The 21,946-nt window shown below is 46.4% G+C and overlaps 1 protein-coding gene across 1 annotated transcript in view; it reads left to right on the forward strand.

Annotated features, from left to right (window-relative positions):
- Heatr6 (HEAT repeat containing 6) overlaps positions 1-19,849 on the forward strand; it is a 28,815-nt gene extending 8,966 nt beyond the window's left edge. The window contains exons 7-20 of the mRNA XM_021176334.2: positions 2,437-2,574; positions 3,394-3,701; positions 4,646-4,823; positions 6,630-6,836; positions 7,241-7,340; positions 10,065-10,420; positions 11,727-11,849; positions 12,260-12,346; positions 13,497-13,631; positions 14,392-14,514; positions 15,024-15,148; positions 16,612-16,708; positions 17,173-17,377; positions 18,941-19,849. Of these exons, the coding sequence (XP_021031993.1) occupies positions 2,437-2,574; positions 3,394-3,701; positions 4,646-4,823; positions 6,630-6,836; positions 7,241-7,340; positions 10,065-10,420; positions 11,727-11,849; positions 12,260-12,346; positions 13,497-13,631; positions 14,392-14,514; positions 15,024-15,148; positions 16,612-16,708; positions 17,173-17,377; positions 18,941-19,512 (2,754 nt within the window). The 3' untranslated portion in view covers positions 19,513-19,849. The remainder of the gene's footprint in view (positions 1-2,436; positions 2,575-3,393; positions 3,702-4,645; positions 4,824-6,629; positions 6,837-7,240; positions 7,341-10,064; positions 10,421-11,726; positions 11,850-12,259; positions 12,347-13,496; positions 13,632-14,391; positions 14,515-15,023; positions 15,149-16,611; positions 16,709-17,172; positions 17,378-18,940) is intronic.
- Positions 19,850-21,946: the final 2,097 nt, after the last annotated feature.

Consider the following 21,946-nt stretch of genomic DNA (forward strand, 5'->3'; position numbering starts at 1 on the left):
GGAGTGGTGACCTCAGGACAAGGTCCCTCCCAGCTGAGCTTATTGTTTACGAGTTTGCAGTTGATTAAGGGATAGTTATATCGTGTTAGGCATTATTATTACCTGATTGTTATTTTCATTTGGATTTTTAATCTGAAATGACTTCAATCCAGAAATGGAGGGTACACCTGTGATCCAGATCTTGGGGCTTTTGTTCCGAATCTTGAGGCATAGTGGCCATGAAAAGTTTAGGTCCAAGCCTGGTGGAGCATGCCTTTAATCTCAGCATTTAGGAGTCAGGCATGCAGATCTCTGAGTTCAAGTTCTGTCTACAGAGCAAGTTCCAAGACAGCTAAGCTTAGGCAGTGACAGTACACAAAGCTGGTGATGATGTATAGAACAGGGGCCATGTTCCAGCCCCAGAAAGCAGCAGAACTCAGCAGCTCTCACCATGTGGCTCTGGCTTTAGAGTCAAGAATAGAAGGGATTACTGGGACAATCGATGCTGGTTAACCAGAGCTAAGAAATTTTGGTGATTAAGGAGAGGCCAGTATCACTGAGATGAAATCTGGGAAGTGCTTTCTGAGAGCACAAAGAAGCTATGTTCCAGAGATAGCCAAGGTTGCACCTCGTGCTGCAGCTGGACTTGGTAACATGTAAGAGTCACCCAGATGGTACTGTTTTGAAATCATGAGGGGATCATGGAGAGAAGCTAAGACTCGGCACTGTGAGAGTCCAGGAAAGGCCATTGGTGAAAGTGCAGCCTCTGTTGCAGTGGACAGCTCAGGACTAAAGGGGTCATGCAAAGAAACTGAGGCTTGGCACCATGAAGAGAGCCTATGAGAGGCTATTGGTGAAGCCTAGTTGCAGGGAAGACCCCAGTGTATTAGAGATGCCAGTACCATGGGATGACCATCAAGAACAGCAGCAGCAATGGAGTAGAGTCAGCTAGACCCTAGAGTGCTACAGAGGGCACAGCTAGAGAAGTGACACAAGCCCTTTGGAGGAGCCCAGAAGATTATCTGTGAATCCCAGACATTGAAACAAGAAACTGTGAAGTTCAAGTTACCTTAGATATTAAAGATGCCAGAGCCATGGGATACCTGCCGAGGAGAACTGCTAACAAGGAGCAGAACCAGCCCAGGAGAAAGAAGCTGTTGCAATCAACAAAGATGAAGGGAGTTGTAGATCTGAAGAGCTCATTAATATCAGATATAGAGATGCAAAGTTTGGAATTTGCCCAGCTGGTTTCCTGTCTTGCTCTGGTCCAGTACTTTCTCACTATGACGTTTTAGAATGGTAGTGTATATCCTATGATGTTGAAGTATGTGATCTGCCTCTTGATTCTGGTTTTATAGGAGATTACAGTTAAGAGATTACATAAATCTCAGAGGAGCCTTTGAACTTTGGACTTTCAACATTATTGAGATTGTGATAGACTATGGGGAGTTTTGAAGTTGGACTAAATGTATTTTGCATTATACTATAGCTAGGTATAGCTTCCATAGACTCATGTGTTTCAAAGGGAGTGGCACTATTAGGAGGTGTGACCTTGTAGGAAGTGTGTCACTGTGGGGGTGAGCTTTAAGACCCCCCTCCTAGCTGCCTGGGAGAGTATTCTCCTGGATACCTTCAGATGAAGAAGTAGAGCTCATGGCTCCTCCAGTACCACCTCTGCCTGCCCGATGCCATGCGATGCCATGACGATAGTGAATTGAACCTCTGAAAGCCAGTCCCAATTAAATGTTTGCTTTATAAGAGTTGTCTTGGTCATGGTGTCTCTTCACAGCAATACAACCCCAACTAAGACGGATATGGAAATACATAAAAATACATACAAAATATATAAAAATACATAAAAATGATATATTAATGGCTAGAGAAATAGCTCGGTGGTTAAATGTGCTTGTTCCTTTCACAAAGGACCCAACACATACCTGCTGACTCTCGCCGTTCACAACTCCAGTTCCAGGGTGTCCAACCCCTTCTTCTGACCACTGCAGTCTCTGGGTACCCACATGGTCTACATACATGCAGGTGGAATACTCACGCACATAAATCTAAAGAGGAGTAAAGGATGGGGATTTAGAAGAATTGGCTTAAACAATTTTTGATTAGTAAAAATAACTGGATAAAAGTGATTTGACAAACATAAAATCATAGCTGCTCTAGTCTAATCTGGTGAGGCCAGTGCAGACCCAGCTGCATCTAGATAAAACTAAGCTCTTTCCCATCCCAGTACTTGCCACGCCCAACCCGCTTAGCTTCCAAAATTAGATGAAGCCAGGAACATGGAGGTAGGGGAGGATGGGATTCAACACTCCTTAGAGCACCCACTTTCCAGTATTTGCTGTCTCATTCTTATTCTGTAATAGTTTTGAAACATTAGTCTGCTTGTGTTCTGATGAGAACGTGTGATGTATATGGAGTTTGTTTTTCCTCACTTTTCACTGTTAGAAAGCCATGTTTCACGGACTCCCTGGATTAAACATAGAGATGCCCGCAGTGCTATACCCAACTCCACTTCCTCAGTATGATGGGCGATCACCTGTTAAACCCCAGCAGCCGGAATCCACTACTGCTCGACCATCTGCGGTATGTGTCTGTCCACTGAGATTTCAGCTGTGGAGCAGTCGAGTGCTTGCCTTTAGCTATGTATGTTTTTTGTGATTTGCTTCCCAGCTGCCTCAAGAGGCCACTGAGAGCTTGTTTGCAAGTTAGTGTGGTTAATATAGAAATTTTAAATCAGTCAGATTTCTAAGAGTGCCAGTTGGAGCACCCTGTGCTTCAGTTGTCTGGGCAGTATAACTGCTACAAGCTTTTCCTTTACATCCAACACTGAGAGCTCATTCCTCGGCCTCTCCAAACCAAGAAGAATCAATACACTCCTGTGTGTAAAAGGCCGGCTGTCACAGGTACCCGAGTGCAAAAACAGGCGAGGACTCACCACAGAAGCAGCTGGGTGTGTCTGTGTTCCAGTAAACCTTAGTAATGGAAGCCTTTGGGTCATAATGTGGCAGTTCTTCCCTAGAGCCATTGAAGTCCACCAGCCTGTCAGGTCACTGTCCCCACCATGCTACCATCATATTTCCCTGCCTTTCTAGACAGCTGTCTCCTCCCTCAGTTCCCTTGGACACTCTGAAGCAAACAGGTGTATGTCCAGTAGTGTTCGTCATGCATCACGCCGGGCATGTCACGCCAATCTCTGATTTTTGTCCTCATCACTTTTTCTCGTACAGCATGTGTGAACATCCCCAGTCAGCTTCAAATGAAAAAGTACCACAGTGATTTCAGTGAAAAGTAGTTTTGGGATGACTATCATAATGTATATGGGCAAATATCTATTTATACATATAGGCATGTGTCTGTGTGTATGTATGTATGTATTTTGTCTTTGTTTGCTCTTAAAATCAGAATAAAAAGAAAAAACACAAAGTAAAAACAAAGAAAACTCAACAAGGAGAGAAAGCGGAGGAGGAAGAGGAGGAGCCCTGTGGTGAAGTGGAAGCAGCACCAAGGCTCAGCATGGACCAGGCGAATGCGAGTGGCGAGAGCGCCTGGTGCTCCTCCCCGTGGGGCTCCCAGGGTTTGCCTGTGGATGGAGGCAGAGCTGCCGGAAGAGAGCAGGCCTCCTTGCCCTTCGCCGCCTCCAGCTGGAAGAGAGTCAGCAGCAGTGAGTCAGACTACTCGGATGCAGAAGGAGGCATGCAGGGTAAAATGAGGTAGTAGTATTTTGTTATGATATTCTACCTGACATTTGTAGTTGCATGTGACTTTTAGAACGTGCCTGCCATGTGGCACTGGCCTTGACGTCTCTTTCATGTGTGGCTTTGTACCACTTGGGTTCCTGGCCACTTGTTGGACCTGCCTTGTGAATGCTGCTGTCTGGTCTGTTCATCTTATTAGCCTCTAGGCCTCTCCAGAGTGCACTCACAAGTCTTTTTTTCTGGAAAACTTTTCTGACACCTCCCTTCTGGCCTAAGCTCTCAGTTACATGACCCCATCATTAATCTTTGCCCTAGTGCCATGGAAAGTGTGTGACAGTTCGTTCTTTTCTTTCTTTTTTTTTTTCTTTTCTTTTTTTGTAAAGATTTTATTTGTTTATTATGCATACAGTGTTCTGCATGCATGTATGCCTGCATGTCAGAAGAGAGCACCAGATCTCATCATAGATGATTGTAAGCCACCTTGTGGTCACTGGTATTTGAACTCAGGGCCTCTGGAAGAGCAGTCAGTGCTCTTAACCTCTGAGCCATCTCTCCAGCCTGACAGTTCTTTCTTGAACCATCCATCACTGCCACTAAAAAGTGCATCAAGGGCAGGGGCTTTGTGCATAGCCACCTCAAGCACTGTGACCCATATAAGGTCACTTGGGGTCTCCACTGAGCAGATGCAAGGATACCCAGCGCTATCCTTGTCTAACTCTGGTTTCCTAGTCAAAATGTTACTCTCTTATTCTCCGCCTGCTTGCATATTTATCACCCTTAATAGCTTGGAGCAAAAATACCTAACATGTTTTGATCATACTCTAAAAGGGATAACATCCTTAGGGGTGTTCAGGATGCTTAACTTCTCAAAGCATTTGAAGTGGTTAGAGTAAACAACCTTTCCATTCACATTTCTAAAATTTCGTGCTAAAACTTTTTTTTTTTTCTTACTCTGAAAGGTCATACCAGGCCAAGGTTCGCCAAGGGGCACTAGCTTGTTTTCTTTCTACTATCAAATCAATAGAAAAGAAAGTTCTATACGGCTACTGGTCTGCCTTTGTTCCTGACACGCCGGAGCTCGGAAGCCCACAGTCGGTGTCCTTAATGACACTCACATTAAAGGACCCGTCTCCAAAGGTGAGGATGCCGAGCCAAAGCTTTATGAGAAGAAGAAGTCACATTTTGTGTCCTCTTTCTTCTTTGCGCTATCTGATCGTCTCTGAACTCTGCTCTCACTAATACCATCCCAGGTCTTGACTTGAGAACCTTAATAGGCAGGAAATGACAAGGGGTCCGGCTTCTGCGGACCACGTGGTAGGATTACATCTTAGGCCCAGGGCTGCGTGAAGTCAGAGCCCACTGACCTGTAACTTCCGTGTCTCCTGTGAGCCCCACTGAAGCTGTGGTGTTTATAAAAGGTACAATGAGGAAGTGACTTAGCTCAGTGGACTGTAGGGTGTAATGGTTGTAAAGGCTGGCTAAAGCTAGACAGGTGTCTAATGTTCTGTGAGAGCAGGAGGTACTTCTGTATATAAAATAATGTGCTGACAAATTTTCCCAAATCTTAAAGAATCATGAATGATTTACATATTTTAATGAGAAAAGGCAACTTCAAGAAAGAAAAACAATGGTTTGGCAGCCTTGCTAGCATCAGCAACTACCCCGTGGCAGATGGAGTGTCTGCCTCTGTTCAGACATGTTCACTCCTCTTTAATCTAGCTCTCAACCAAGGAAGAAAAGGAGTCTGTTCTCAGCCTTACAGCTGTGACTGTTAAAACTCACACTGAATAGCTCCTGGCTTTCCTTAGGAAGCCCAGCTACCCACTGAAAGTGAGTATTTTAATAAGGCCTATCGATGTGTTACCTATTTTTAAGGTTCCTTTCTAAAATAATAGTGTAATCCACAGTAGGTTGGGATTCTCCAAAGTCATTTGAATACCTAATTATAATCTGTGTCATTGGAGTGATGGCTTCCTGGTAGAGCACTGGCTGCTCTTCCAGAGGACCCAGGTTTAATTCCCAGCATCCACATGACAGCTCACAACCTTCTGTAACTGGCTTTTCCTTAATAAACAGCAGTCTGTGGTAAGGATGTGGATTTTTGTTTTGTTTTGTTTTGTTTTTCCCATTCCATCCATAACATGATGTGTAGGGTCAGCAGGATGACTCAGTGTTTAAGTGCTTACTGTGTAAGCATGAAGAAATGACCTCAGATCCATAGCACAGCCATCAAGAATCTGGGGAGCTGGGGACAGATAGATCCCTAGGGCTCGCTGGCCAACCAGCCTAGCCAAGTCAGTGAGCTCCAGGTTCAGTGAGAGGCCTTCTCTCCAAAAATGAAGTGAAGAGCAACTAAGCCAAACGCCTGGCCTCACCCTCTGACCTCCACATACATGTGCATGCGTGTGAAAACACCCATGAACATATACACATACCACGTACATTCTTTACCCCATATGCCACCTGTCTAAGGTGTTAGTTCCTACACCCAAGTGTTTCTAAACATCGACTCAACATTGTTAATATATGCACAAACACACACTCGGCTGCTTCAGAGTAGAATGTAAGCAGATACTCTTGGGAACCTTGACTTGAACTCTAGGTTTGTATCTTTCCCTCCCAGGAGCTGTTGGGCTCTCTTTCCATTGGCGGTATGCTTAGATATGTAGTACTCTAATCTCTCATGATTCCCACACTTAGGATGCAGATCTGTGTGCTGTGGTAGGCATTGGAGTTCTGCCTCACAGCTGTCCCATGGCCGTGTGATAGAGGATTTCATTGAGTGTGGTACTGTGTAGCTACCCTCAGTACCCAATACACCCTCCATTGCCTTCGTTCTTCTAATAAGCTGGCTCTGAACTCGTGGAACATTGAGTGTGTATTAGGAAGGGAGCCTGGATCCCAACTTCTGACTCATCAGTGTGAATCATCTTGAAATTCCAGACACGTGCCTGTGCTCTTCAAGTTCTGTCTGCCATCTTGGAAGGCTCAAAGCAGTTCCTTTCTGTTGCTGAAGACACTAGTGACCACAAACGGGCTTTCACGCCCTTCTCAGTCACAATTGCATCCAGCATTAGAGAGTTGCACAGATGTCTTTTGTTAGCTTTGGTGGCAGAGTCCTCGTCCCAGACCCTTACTCAGATAATTAAGGTAAGTCCCTGATTACCTTCGGAATTCAGTTTATGTAGTGTATAGTGTTACACCTCAACTAAAAGTAATTTGACCTAAGAGTATAAGAAATAATTATATTAAAGACAACTGTTTGGGAGTCTATACCTCTTTATTTAACTATAGACATGAAAAAAAGACTGGTTTTCACTTAGCATAAAAACATTTAAAATGAGGGGAGGGAGGGCTGGTGGGATGGCTCAGAGGGTAAAGGTGCTTGCCAGGTTTAATCCCCAGAAACTATGTGGTAGGAGAGGACAGATTCCCACAGCTGCCCTCTGACCTCCTCATACACTTGCACACTCAAAACATAAATGTAAAAAAAAAATTATTTTAAAGACCTTTTAAAGTAAATATTGTAAATGTGTCTTTCTGTTCTGCTGCAGTGCCTTGCAAATCTAGTATCAAACGCCCCCTACAACCGTCTGAAACTCAGCTTGCTAACCAAAGTCTGGAACCACATAAAGCCTTACATCCGCCACAAAGGTTGGTAGTTCAGACTGCTGCTTTCTATCCATCACATGTAGAGTAGCAATGGGTTTGGGGGTTGGTTTGTTTGTTTTAGTTTTTCGAGACAGGGTTTCTCTGTATAGCCCTGGCTGTCCTGGAACTCACTTTGTAGACCAGGCTGACCTTGAACTAGAGATCCACCTGCCTCTGCCTCCCAAGTGCTGGGATTAAAGGCGTGCGCCACCACTGCCCAGCCTGAGTAGCAATGTTTAAAAGAAAGAGAAGTAAGTATTTAGTGCCTCTTCCAGCTCTGAGGTCTCTGAAAGTCTCAGCCTTTCAAGGCTGTCAGCCATTGCTAGAAGGCCAAGTAGGAAGGGAATGAGCAGGAGAACTGACCGTGAATTGAGAGCCTGACTTTCCACAGTAAAGAAACCACATCTCAGATTAGGAGTGAGCCAAGTACAAGCGGCTGTATCAAATGTATAAGAATCAACATCAGGGGCTGGGGATATGGCTCAGTGGTTAAGAGCACTGCCTGCTCTTCCGAAGGTCCTGAGTTCAAAGCCCACCAACCACATGGTGGCTCACAAGCATCCCTAATGAGATCTGATGCCCTCTTCTGGTCTGAAGACAGCTACAGTTTACTTACCTACATATAACGTTAAATAAATCTTTGGGCTGGAGAAAGCAGGGCCAGTGCAAGCAGAGGTCCTGAGTTCAATTCCTAGCAACCACATGATGGCTCACAACCATCTGTACAGCTGCAGTGTACTCATTTACATTAAATAAATAAATATTAAAAAAAAAAAAAAAGAATCAACATCAGTAGGTAGAGGGAGGGAGGGAGGAAGGAGGGAGGGAGGGAAGGAGGGTGGGTAGATGAGTGGATGGATGGATGGGTGGATGGTGTCATGTATTGGGAAGAAAAACTGTAGTACAAGAACCTGACTTCTGTACCGTGATCTGTGAAGTTCATGTAAAGCCCTATGAAGTTAGTTCACATCTCTAACTGTTGACTTACTGCTGTGAATCTTGGATTTTCCCATACATAAGGTATATGAGCTGTGAGCACCTGCCTTTAGAATTTTCCTTTTTGTTTGTTTGCAAGATTTCAGATCAGACTCACTCTTAGTCTAGTTTTCATTCAAAGTTTCAGAGTAAGAAGGCAGTGTGGGTGTCTTCTAAAATGCTGTGGAAGGGACACTGGCTCTGGACTCAGTCTAATGATCTACAACAGCCCCCACTTCTTCATCTTCACAGCCATGGCCTGTTCAGAACTCAGAACCCTGAACCCCGATTTCCTCCTAACAGAAAGACTCGTACCTGTTCGCTAAGATTCTCTTAAGGCTCAAATGATAGGCTGAGGTCAACCTACTCCTTACACCAGTCTATAAGTGAGGAGACAAAAAGATAAGGCCTGTATTGAGGCCGCTCATCAGTGATGGCCAAAGCACAATTAAGAACCCAGCTCTTAGCTGGGCCATGGTAGCACACAGCTTTAATCCAGCACTCTGGAGACAGAGGCAAGCAGATCTCAGAGTTTGAGGCCAGCAAACTACAGAGCATAAATCAGTAGAAGAACGTAGAGAGCCCAGAAGTTCACCCACATTCATCCTTAGCAGCGGGTCACAGCAAAAGAGCCAAGACAGCTCTTCACCTAATGGTGATAGACCAGCTAGACAGCCACATGCAAAAAACTGAGCCCAAATGCAGGCCTTTCAGCTTTTCCTTTTTCTTTTTATGTATGTGTGGCGTGGGTGCATTTGTCTGTGTGGTATGAGTGTGAGTGTGGGTCTCTGTGGTGTGAGTATGTCTATATGTGTGGTGTGGGTATGTGTGTCTGTGGACCTTTGCATGAGAGTGAGCATGTGCATGTGACGGCCCAAGTCTGGCATCAGGCATGTTCTGAAGTCTCTCCACTTTATTCACTGAGATGGTGTCTCTCAGTTGCATCCAGAGCTCTGGCTGGACATGTCCCTCCCAGGCTCCTGTCTCTTGTCTTCTGAAACTGGAATTAGGAGTGGACAAACATACGCACTCAGCAGTGTCATGGGTTCTGGGGATGAAAACTCCAGGCCTTGTGTTTTTGGTTAATTGCTTCAATCGTTGAGATATCCCTCTGGCCCTAGTTTGTTTTTGTAATTTTGTTTTGTTTGTTTGTTTATAGCTTTTTCTTTTAACTCCCAGGATCATTCACGTTGATGGATTAATACCATTTTGTCGCTGTGTGAAGCACTCTAGTGCTTTGGTTTTGATATAAGGTCTCCCTGTGTTGCCCAGATTGGCTTCACATGTCCTCCTACCTCAGCTTCCTGCATGCTAGGGTTGTAACAATTATGTGGTTTTACTTTTGTGACTGTGAGTAGGTATATGGTGTGTATGAGGCCAGCAGAGGACCCAGAGTCCCAGGGAACCAAGCTCTAGTGCTCTGCAGGAATAAATGCTAGGATCCCACGAATCCAGCTCCACGCCTGAGTTCTGGGGTTTTTTTTAAATGGAGGAGCCCCACTGGCTGTTAGGATTTTTTTCTAGACCTGACATTTGGATGTTCCTAGTCAGTTGTCTTGTAGAATGTCTAGTGTTCTTGATTTTTCAGATTGTTTCCTCATGATATTATCCCATCCTATCTATGAACTGAAATCAGAAGCTTGATCATATGTAATTTCAAAAGAATCCAGCAGTTCTTAATTGCTGGTAGGGATAACTGCAGTCCTTGTGACAGTGGTTCCATGGTGATAGGCCCTGCCTTTCTTTGGACAGATGTTAATGTCCGAGTGTCAAGTCTCACGCTCCTAGGAGCTATAGTGTCCACTCACGCGCCTTTGCCGGAAGTCCAGCTGCTTCTTCAACAGCCCTGTTCCTCTGGGCTCAGCAGCAGCAGCTCAGCAACCCCTCACCTCAGCACTCCTGATGGCTGGAAGACATTCCCTGCAGGACCCTCTCTGGAAGAAGCATCGCTCAGCTCACCAAAGGGGTCATCGGAGCCCTGCTGGCTCATCCGACTCTGCATTTCCACTGTGGTGCTGCCCAAGGAGGACTCCTGCTCAGGTAGCGATGCTGGCTCCGCCCTGGGCAGCACCTATGAACCATCCCCCATGCGGCTGGAGGCTCTACAGGTAGGAAGTGCCATGTCTCCCTGTCTGAAAGGAAGGGACCATTCCTTCTCAGGACGGTGACAATGCATGGAGCAGATGCATGAATGGCCTTGCCATTTGGTGTGACCTTGGCTCCGTTGTGTTTGGGGCAGTCCTTGTATAGTGTTGAGTGTATTCCCTTTTGCTCTTTTGCTCCAGACTGTTGTAGTCACGTCAAGTATTCTATGACAGACATAGTGACTAAGATTGACTTCTGCAACTTCAAGTTCATTCTCTATAGAGTCTTCATTGCCATCTTATATCTATTTATTGAAACAAAATGACTGTTGCTTCGAAGGAAGAAAATATCCCTCGCAGGGAACACTTGGAGGCAGAGGCAGGCAGATCTTTGTGAATCTAAGACCAACTTGTTTTACATAGCGTGTTCTAGGTCACCCAGGGCTACATAGTAAAAACTCATCTCAACAAAGAAAGGAAGAGAGACAGACAGACTGACAGAAAGAAAGATTTTTGAAAAAAAAAAATGCCTGTACTCAGATGTAGTTTTAAGACATAGGCTTGTGTGTAGTCAGGGTTCTCTAGGGGATATATATGGGGGATTCAATAGAATGGCTTACACGTTGTGGTCCAGCTAGCCCGACAATGACTGTCTACCAATGGAAGGTCCAATAATCTAATAGTTGCTCAGTGCATGCAGCTGGGTATCTTAGATGGTCTTCAGTATATGGCAGAATCCTAAAGAAGTAGGCTCTGATGCCTGTAAAGGAGTGAACTCGCCAGCCAGCAGGCAAAGAGACTGAGCCTCCTTCTTCCATGTCCTTTATATAGATAGGCTGCCAGCAGAAGGCGTGGCCCAGACTAACGGTAAACCTTACCACCTCAGAAGATCCAGATTAAAAGTGGGTCTTCCCGATTCAAATGATTTAAGTAAGACAAAAAAAAAAAATCTGTCAAAACCCAGCTGCTTGGGTTTTAGTTAATTCTAGATGTAGTCAAGTTGATGCCCATAGTAGCCATCACAGCTCAGTTCTGGCAGGCTGTTGATCGTCTGAGGACACCAAACACACCCTCTACCCTTCCAGCTCGGTTCTTCCAGCTATAAATTCCAAAAAAATCTACATCAAAGGCTTCTGGGTCTTGAGTGAGACATCGCCGGCCAATAAAGGGTCATGGAGCTGATGCCAGCCGTAGCTAGGTAACGGCTGCTCGGCCTCAGACTTGCAATCCGTGTTAGCTGTGAGTGCTTGTGGAAATGTGGGAACCCTTCTGGATCGTGCAGCCTTGCCCGCCTTTAGATGAGCTAATCAGTCGCCTGTTCTCTATGTAGGTTTTGGCTCACCTGGCGAGAGGCTATTTTTCAACGGCTCAGTTGTACTTGATGGAGCTGGGCGAGGTGATCTGTAAGTGCATGTGTGAGGCAAACCCATCCATTCAGCTCCACGGCGTGAAGGTAAGCTCGCTTCTGTGGTTTCCCAGGTTTCAGGTGAGGAGGGGTGCGTCCCTCTCCTGACTCATCTGCAGAGGGTTAGTTGAGCATAAGGTGTCAGCTTTGCTCCTTGAAAGAAGAGCTCTGTCAGAGTCACTGAGAAGAGAAAATACAGTTAGAAATTACTTTTCCTACACTGTGTGCACGCCTTTAACTCCAGCATGAGAGAGGCAGAAGTCATTGGATCTCGTAAGTTCGAGGCCAGCCAGGGCTACATAATGAGACCCTGTCTGAAAGAAACAAACGAAAAGGAAAAGGAAGGAAGAGAAACTACGTTTGCTGTTGATTTGAGATGATACAGACTGAAGCAGGGTATTTGCGGCCTCCGTAGAACCGCGCCTCTGCTCTGACCACCATTTCTTGTATCTTGGCAGCTCCTGGAAGAACTGGGTACAGGCTTGATACAGCAGTACAAGCCAGATTCCAACATAGTACCTGAACAGAGAGTGCCAGTCCACCTGGTAAGCCCACCTCCAGCCCCCGTGTCTTCTCCTCTGTTCTACTGGGCTCAGTAATGAAGTGGAGCAGGTGATGTCATTTCTTCCAGTGTTGAAAACTATGGTGCACCAGTGAAATGGCGCTGCGGGAAGGATGCTTGCCACCCAAGGCTGCACACCTGACAGTCTGAGTGTGATCTCTGGAGCCCACATAAGGAACCAATTCCACCAAGTTTTCCTCTGACATCCCCATGTGCACCGTGACAGATGTGGCCACAAAGGTCGTACATGTGCACACTAATAACAGATAAAATTCAGAACAAATCTATGGTGTTCTGGTTGTGGAATAAGCACACCAGAGTTTATTATTACTGGGATATGTCATGTGTGCTAATGTCTACATGTGGAGAGTCAAAGATAGTTTGCGGAGTTGGTTCTCTATGGCCACTTTTGTTTGGGTTCCAGAGATTGAACTCAGGTCACCAGCTTGCACAACAAGTGCCTTTACACACTGAACCATCTCATCTGCCCCAGGACTTCTTACCCCTGTTGAACTATAAGCTGCTACTGCTGATTAACCCTGTAGCTATCTACCTCTGCTCTCTATCACCACCACCACCATCATTGTCACTATTTCTGTCAACTCAGTTGCACTGTAGTGTCCTACTGGATGTGGCTGGTTATTTCAGAAGTTGTTTCCATTACTTTGGAAGATGAACAGTGAAAACACTTATAAAACGCTACCACTTCAGCCAAACTCTTCTCATCTGCAAGGCTGCATCTAGAGGGCCTGGCTTCACCAGGTCCCACATTAGCCACTTTTTGCAGTAAATCTCCACCCAAATACGCCCCTGCAATGAAAACACGACTCAATATGAATACATGCTGTACGCCTAGTTTGGGCAGATCTATTGCTACACTACCCTCTTCCACATTTATGAGACCCCATAGAACTTTCGGATTCTCCAGGCCATGTGCTTCTGCTCTGCTTCTCTTCTTCCTCCTCTGCATCCTCTCCCACTTCCATTTTCTCCTTCTCTCTCACTCTCTCTCTCCTTCCCCTCCACCTTCCCTTTTATCTGCCCAATCATCAGCTCTCCTTTATTTTACAAATTAAGGTGGGAAGCAGGTTTACAGGAAATCACCTCTGGTTCTAACTGTTGCTCTGTTCCAGGTGGTGGTGTTCTGGACTGCGATGCTGAGTGGTCCTTTGCCCCGAGCCCTGCAGTCTGCAGAGCACCCGACTCTCCAGGCGAGCGCCTGCGATGCCCTGTCCTCCATCTTGCCAGAGGCCTTCAGCAGTTTGCCGGTAACCTGCCACGGGCCTTCACTCCTTGACCGTGCCCTGGGCATCAGGGCACCAGTGTGATTCTCTGTTCTGAAATCTCTTTAATAAAGAAGCTGTTTCTGTTGAGTTTGTGGTGAGAGCAGTGAAGCGTTGCTCCTCCAGGAAAGCCTTGCTTCCTGGGCCCTAGAGTGGGTGGGTGTGGGCAGCACAGCTGAGGGCGGATTCACAAACATGTCGTGTCCTGAGATGAAAGTCTTGGGTCCACATCCCAGCCATTCCTCCAGTTCTTTGGCTCCTTGAATTTCTTTAAAGCTTTGTATCATCTGTTTATCAGAGGAGTCACATGAGAGGTAACTGGTAAAAATCCTTGTTTTGAGGCCTCCACCTGCGGTCTTCACCCAGCCCATACCTGATCCATCGCCCTGGGTGAGGATCCTATGTCTGATTTTGGCTGCTCCTGTTCGTTCCTCAGTGGCTTTTAACTGTTCTTAGTTATGTAAATTAGCTTTTATACAGGAGGCAGGTAATGAAGCAGAAGGCTTAAATGAACTTGTTCACATCATTGAAAGGTGCAGTGTGCTAAGATGCTCTGCGTGCGCCTTACCCAGAATCCCTGCTCACACGCCTGCCCCAGTGTCAGGCACCTGCCCTTTACAGGAGTCGACTGCAGGTCGCAGAGGGGATTGACCCCGGCACAGGCGGTCTCCCCACAGCTGCTCCTGGAAGACTGGCTTACTGTTCTTCCTTCTCACTTTCCGTGTTTCGAACCTTCTCGTTGCAGAATGACAAGCAGATTTTGTGCATTACAGTGTTGCTCGGCCTGAATGACAGCAAGAACCATCTAGTGAAAGCCGCCACCTCCAGGGCCCTTGGAGTCTACGTGCTTTTCCCATGCCTCAGACAGGTGAGAGGAAGCCTGGCGTGCCCTCCCCCAGTTCCTCAGCACCTATACCACGAGTGTATTTGTGGGCATGAGGCTTCTGCGCTGACAGTGAAGGAAATTAGCCTGTTATGTGGTCAGATTTCCTCAGGTGCTATTTTGCTGCACAGCACCTGCGCTTCGTTTGCTAATTGTTCAACACACTGCCTGGGACTGTAGTGTGCAGCAAATGTTTAATTAGTGAATAATTGGCTAAGGATGAAAAAGAGGAAGTTACCACATGGAAGTAATGACTGAGAAACGGTGCTTTTGGGAACTGCTTTCACTGTCAGGACGTTGTTGAAGGAGGTGGAAGTCAGCCCAAGCACAGAACGCACAGGTGACGGTCCCAGGCTCACACTGGCTCCATAGCAAACTTTTTAAATCAAAATCAAAATTACCGTAAAGGCCTAAAACTTTCTGTGAAAATAAGCTGTAAAGTTGAGAGGCAGCAGTGTGAGCTCCTTAGTAATGTAGCCTGGTTTGTTGTACAGGACGTCATATTTGTTGCAGACACAGCAAATGCTATATTGATGTCACTTCAAGATAAGTCACTAAATGTGCGCGCCAAAGCAGCCTGGTCCCTGGGCAACCTGACAGATACTCTGATTGTCAACATGTAAGTGACTCAGCTGTTTTCCCTGAGTGGCATCTCTTTCAGAATCCCTAAAAGGTGTCTTTCATCCCTACTGGGAAAGAATTGGCAAGAATCCCCTCATATTATGCAGGCGGTTTTGCTACTTTGTTTTAATATTCCTCTAAGCAATAAACCCAGTAGTTTATTTTAATGTATTAAGAATACATATGCCAGGCAATGGTGGCACACGCCTTTAATCCCAGCACTTGGGAGGCAGAGGCAGGCGGATTTCTGAGTTCAAGGCTATAGCCTGGTCTACAGAGTGAGTTCCAGGACAGCCAGGGCTATACAGAGAAACCCTGACTCGAAAATAAAAAAAAAAATAAAATAAAATAAAATACATATTACTCTATTACAGTATATATATCTTCAACAATACCATGTGCTGTTGTAAGTGTATACCCACATTGTAGAAAATATCACAGTAGAAATCCAAAACCTTTGTAACAGTTGCTCTGTTCTTAGGATGCAGAGGGGGTTTTTTGGATTTGTTTTATTAAATATTTTTACATATAATATATTTTAACCAACTCCTCTCAGATCCTCCCACCCTCCTACCCATCCAACTTCATATTCGATCTCTCTCTCTCTCCCTCTCCTTCTCTCTCCCCCTCTTTCTTCCCCTATCCCTCCCTCAAAAAACAGGAGCCTGCCCTGGAGTATAATTGATATACCCCAGGACACTCCATTGGAGGAAGAAAAATAAATAAATTTTAAATATATATATATATATATATATATATATATATATATACACACACACACATATACATATATGTGTGTGTGTGTGGAATTTATTCACAGATCAAAAGACTTTGAACAGTACTAAGGGGTATGCAGTATAGAATCTGCCTCCTTCCCATAATGCCCCATTCCCCTATCACTAGAGCTGGCAGCCAGCATACTTTCTGTCATTTAATTCTGTATAAGAGGCATGTGTAGCACACTGGGCCATTCTCTGCACTGGGTGTTTAATAAACGCCTGCTACCCCAACCCCACCGAGAGACGCATCCTTCTCCATCCCCTTGCTGAGTGCTCGTTTTAGGCCTTGGGCTTGTGGGTATCGACAGGCAGTGAACACTTGCAGGCATAAAATGTCCATTTTGACATAACCCTGTGGTTGCATTCTTAAGTGTGGAATTGACACCTAGGTGTGGTGGCATTTGCCTATAATCAGCCGGGTCAAGAGGATCACAAATTTGAAGTCAACATAGGCTCCATACCAAGTCCCAGGCCAGTCTGAGCTCTGTAATGAAGCCCTGGCTCAAAAACAAACAAACAAACAAAAACAAGAAAGATGTGTGAGTTCTTGATGTGATCTGAAAAGATCTGTCAAGCTGTTTTCCTCAAGTTTTTACCATCTGTACTTGGTGACTCTGTCTCTGTGTACACACATTTAAGTGGTGTTTTCTTTTTATCCTGCCTTGTGCCTGGGGTGGGACAGGGACACACCAGATCCAAGTTTCCAGGATGAGTTCTCTGGACTCCTGCTCTTGAAAATGTTGCAGTGTGCAATACAAGCCTCCACAGACAAAGACAAGGTATGCGCAAGATGGCGAGGGTGCACACTTAGGCACAGCTGCTCCAGCAGGCTGTCTGACTGTCAGCTGTCCTGTGTTCACGGAAGCTCTGGGTGGGTGCTGCCCACTGTACACTTATATAGTTGATTCTGCTGCCTTGTGTCCCGTGGGAAGTACCAGCATTCCTTTGTTGTTGATATTACTGCATGATCTGCTATTTAAAAAGAAGAAAAGAAGAGAAAGCATGCATCTTTAAGTGGAATTGACCAGGAAGATAAAGAGCCTGCATGTGCCTGTCACACGGGACATTTAAAAGCATGGGCTCTGGTGTTAGGTCAGGTGAGCACGCACAGCTCTCAGACTCAGCGCCCTCTTGGGGTTCATGACCTGGGGCGGGGGTGGGAGAGTCTTTTTAAAGGTGGCATTTATACTTTCTGAAACATCTCTGGTAAAATAACTCTGAGACCGTTTATGTTTCGTTCCAGGTCAAAAGCAATGCAGTCCGGGCCCTGGGGAACCTGCTTCATTTTCTACAGCCCTCTCACGTGGAAAGGCCCAGGTTCGCTGAAATCATCGAGGAGTCCATCCAGGCTCTGATCTCCACTGTTGTAAATGAAGCCGCCATGAAAGTGCGATGGAATGCCTGTTACGCGATGGGAAATGTTTTTAAAAACCCTGCTCTTCCACTTGGTAAGATGGTTTCCCTCCCCTTGCCTGTCTGGAGCCTCTGGGGACGGAATAGGCCAGTCTGTGCTGTTGCTAAAGGTATACGTCACAGGAGTAGAAAAACAGCAGGAACCAGGTTTGGTGGAACAATGAAATAAGTCAGTGTTTGATGGGATGTTTTATTGCCATTTCAAAAGTTTATTTACAAAGCTGTTTTTCTAAGCCGAGACAATACTTGTGAAAAGCAAACTTTCTGTCGTATCAGCTCATTAAATACTTAGGAGAGAAGATAGAAACGAAATTGGCCAAGACCACAGAGTTGCCTCTGCAGCAGAGGGTACAGGTTCACATCTCACAAGTTGTGGATTCAGAAATGGATGCTCAGGGTGTGTGCCTCCATCATGCTGTCCTGAACACCCCGAGCCTTGCTCGATGCGTCATCTGGGGCCAGTAGCTTCTGTGTACCACCCCAGCCACTGGGCATGCCAGCCACCACTGGCTCTACATCTCTGCCTCCATCACACGGGAGAGCTAAGGGTGTGTCCCTGAGAGAGGGAGAACAATCATATAGACCAGCAGAGCAGGAACCATGTGAGGGGCAGCTGGCACAGCGTCCTTGCCTCCCAGGAAGTCGGCAGAGCAGCCCGGGGAGACTGGAGGAGTTGCTGGGCTGCAGAGCTGTGAGGAAGCAGGGACAGACTAGATAGTGAGACCGAGCCCTTGCAAATGTCACTAGCATTCACAGGATGAAAGAGTCTGCTCTTCTGGGGGCAACCAAGAAAGGGACAGGCTGAGAAAACATCTGTCTGAGGAGGAGGGAGTGGCTCGGGCCAGAGTGGCTAACAGCACTTCTAAGGAGTCAGACAACATGCTGATCTGGGGGTGGCCACAGAAATGGGAAGAAGACAGATGCGAACATCTTAGTCTTGAAGCTAGAAGTGTGTTTAACCTCTTAACAACAAATGCACAATGTGCTATGGCGGGTTGCTGCCCGGTACTAGCAAGAATGGGGCTGCTGCCTACAGTCCACAGCCACGCCCTGCCAGGAGCAGGTGGATGCAGTTCCTTCCTTGCTCCTCTCACCAGGCCTTGCCCCATTGGACAGATAACAGAGGTCATGCTTCAAGTTTGCCTAGGGAAATAAGGAAGCCAGGGGTCAGTCCTCAGTCCCTTCCCTGGGATCCCCCAGGTCGGCTATTGCTGCCCTGGTCTAGTGAGGAGTCTTAGTCACTATTCTGTAGCTGTGAAGAGATACTATGAGCAAGGGCGCTTATAAAGTTCATTATCCTCATGGTGGGATCATGGTGGCATACATGGTGCTGGGATCAGTAGCTGAGTGCTAAATCCTGATCCACAAGCAGAGAGGCTGGGCCTGTCACAGGCACTGCAGAGCCACCCCATGTGACACACTCCCTCCAACAAAGCCACACCTCCTAATCCTTCTCAAATAGTGCCATTCCCCTGATGACTAAGCATTTAAATACATGAGCCTACGGGGCCATTCTTGCTATAACTCCCTCCACCCTCTCCTGCCCACCCTGTTTGTCTCTAAACCTTCACTAGTTGCAGACTGTGAATTCTTCCTAGGGACAGCTCCGTGGACCTCCCAGGCCTATACAGCCCTGACATCAGTTGTGATGTCATGCAAAAACTTCAAAGTGCGCATCAGATCTGCCGCAGCCCTCTCCGTTCCGAGCAAGAGAGGACAGTACGGGTCCCTAGAACAGTTCATCCAGATCTGGAGTGCGCTGGTCACTGCCCTGCAGAAGAGCGAAGACACCACAGACTTCCTGGAGTTCAAGTACTGTGCCAGCCTGCGGACTCACATCTGCCAGGCGCTGCTTCACCTCCTGAGCCTAGCCAGTGCCTCAGACCTGCCCAGCATTCAAGAAACTCTTAAGCTGCATGGGGATATGATCCGGTCCTACATCCTACAGTTCTTAAAATCAGGAGCAGAGGGAGATGACCCCGGAGCAGTCCACACCCCACAGGAAAGAGTCCAGATGGTCCGAGTGGCCCTGAAGCACATACACAGAGTGCAGGCACTGGCTGGAGACACAGCCAGAGGGGCCATCATGGTATTCTTAGAGGACATCCTGACTGTTCACTGTGACTCCTCGGGAGGACAGGTGGTGCTCCGTGGGCCCTCAGATCAGTGACTTTCCCACCCTCCCCTCACAGGTCATGAGTGGGAATCAGACACCAAGCCTGTGCATTTGATCCGTGGAGTTGCATTCTAGGGCAGGCGCATCTGTCAGCATTCATTTAGAACGGGTTAGTGGCTATTTCACTTTTTCTCAAAGGGCTTCGCCACTTTGGAGAGTGGTTCCATTACTGGCCATTCTAACCCAGACAACCAAGAAACCAGGAATCAGGATCTATGTAGCCTGGGCCCAAACAACTGGAATCAGGATCTATGTAGCCTGGGCCCAAACAACTGGAGGTCTTTTAGTCTCAGAAAGGAAAAAATAAATAAATTTAGAAATTAGAATCTTATTAGAATTGTGTTTTCAAGAGTGTTTTTTTAAAAAGCACCGCCAGGCGTGGTGGCTCATGCCTTTAATCCCAGCACTTGGGAGGCAGAGGCAGGTGGATTTCTGAGTTCGAGGCCAGCCTGGTCTACAAAGTGAGTTNCAGGACAGCCAGGGCTAGAGAGAAACCCTGTCTCGAAAAAACAAACAAACAAAAAAAAAGCCCAGCACCAATCGGAGCAGGTCTCGTGCAGTGTCTGCTGGCACAGCTGCAGCAGCGGCAGACCCCTGCAAGAGCCCCCCTTGATGAATGTGCAGCTGCTCGCCCGCACCTGCGTGCACCCCAGGGCTCCTCTCCTCCCCACAGTCCAGGATCCTGGGCCACAGCAGCATCAACTTTTGTCTAAATTCACAAATGACATTTAGGATGACATGGTCCCGTACATTAAATATGCTGTTTGGCCAGCCACCTTTTAATTTGTGTATTTTGGGTTATTCGTATAACTTAAATGGTTAATGTCAAACACTTGTTAAAGTAATTTCTGGCCAATCAGTTGTTTACATTTAGATTTTGTACTTTTAACCACAATCAATTTAGTAAAATTATTTCCATCCAAAGTGTAGGGGTATAAAGAAAGTCCTTCACACTTATATTTGCTGTGGGATAAATTAAAAGATGCAGAGATTGGTTCTAGTGATATTTGTTTAATTGTGAGATTTAAGCTAGGCATGGTTAACATTTCTGTTATCCCAGTACCCTGGAGGCCGAGGTAGAAGAGCGAGCTAGAGGCCAGCCTGGGTGATACAGCAAAACCTAGTCTCAGAAAACTGAAGTAATGCTAGGTGTGGCAGTCCACACCTGAAATCCCTGCTCTGAGGAGGCAAGGCCTGAGGGCCAGGAGTTTGTTTGTAAGTCTCTCCTTTGCTGTGTAGTTCCAGGCAAACCTGAGCTATGTAAGGAGAGTCTATCTCAAAGAAACACCCAGCAGGGACTGGGGAGATGGCACAGTGGAAAGGTACTTGTGCAAGCCTGAGAACTGTAATTTGAATCCCCAGAAGCCACCAAAAAGCCAGGTGGGCACTGTATGAGCAAATATAGCATGCTCTGGGTTCAGTTGAGAGACCCTGCCTCAGCAAATATAAGGTGGAGAACAATGGAGACTGAATCCTGACAACCACCTCAGACACACACACATACACACGAGAAATACAACAGAAACCAAAATTGTCAAAGTACACAGTACACAGTTAAAGGCATGCATACATCTTCAGGTTTTCCCCTTTGCCCCTAATCTCCTTCTTTTTTTTTTTTTTTTTTTTTTTTTTTTTATGGTGGTTCAGAAACTGCTGTGTAGACAGTGTCTGGGAANTCTTCAGGTTTTCCCCTTTGCCCCTAATCTCCTTTTTTTTTTTTTTTTTTTTTCTTTTCTATCATGGTGGTTCAGAAACTGCTGTGTAGACAGTGTCTGGGAACATGCACTCACACTGACTGAAGTCTTCATGTTCCAATGGTAGAGGGCTCGCCTGTCCAAAGGGGCCCGCCTACACAGTGAGGGGCCCACACAGAACATTGTGTGAGCTTGCATTCCTTCAGCGGTGATTCTGAAATGGAGGGCCCAGGCGTCGAGCTGAACCTGCCCTGACCCTGCATGGCTTCCACACCCTCCTCTGTGCATCCTCAGCTATGGCTTCTTTCACACACTTCCCTAGGCCAGAGGATCTGACAGGCTCTGGTTCTTTGAATTTTCGCCAGTTTGTATCTTGGTGAAATACTTGCAAAACCAGATCTGATGGTTCATTTGCCGATCGGCTCCTGTCCTTTGCTTACCTTGAATAAAACCTGACATTTCTTTGTAACCGTTGGTTTCTGGGTCTCTGGTATGGATGTCAGGGTTCACCTAAAGGGGAAAATACAGAAACACCTCTAGATACTGTAGGTGTCCTGGTCCCCACTTCTGACTTGAGGGGACAGATTCTCATTGAGGCATTCTGGACCTTGCTTTTCTCAGGCTGCCTGGTCAGCAGGGCTACATCTGTAGATTCGCTGTGATATAAAAAACAGCGGAAAGGCGTTGGAGTCAGAATCCTGTTCATGGCACTAAACTCGACTGTGTGCCTGTGT

Source organism: Mus caroli, chromosome 11, assembly GCF_900094665.2.
Source record: "Mus caroli chromosome 11, CAROLI_EIJ_v1.1, whole genome shotgun sequence".
Lineage (NCBI taxonomy): Eukaryota > Metazoa > Chordata > Mammalia > Rodentia > Muridae > Mus > Mus caroli.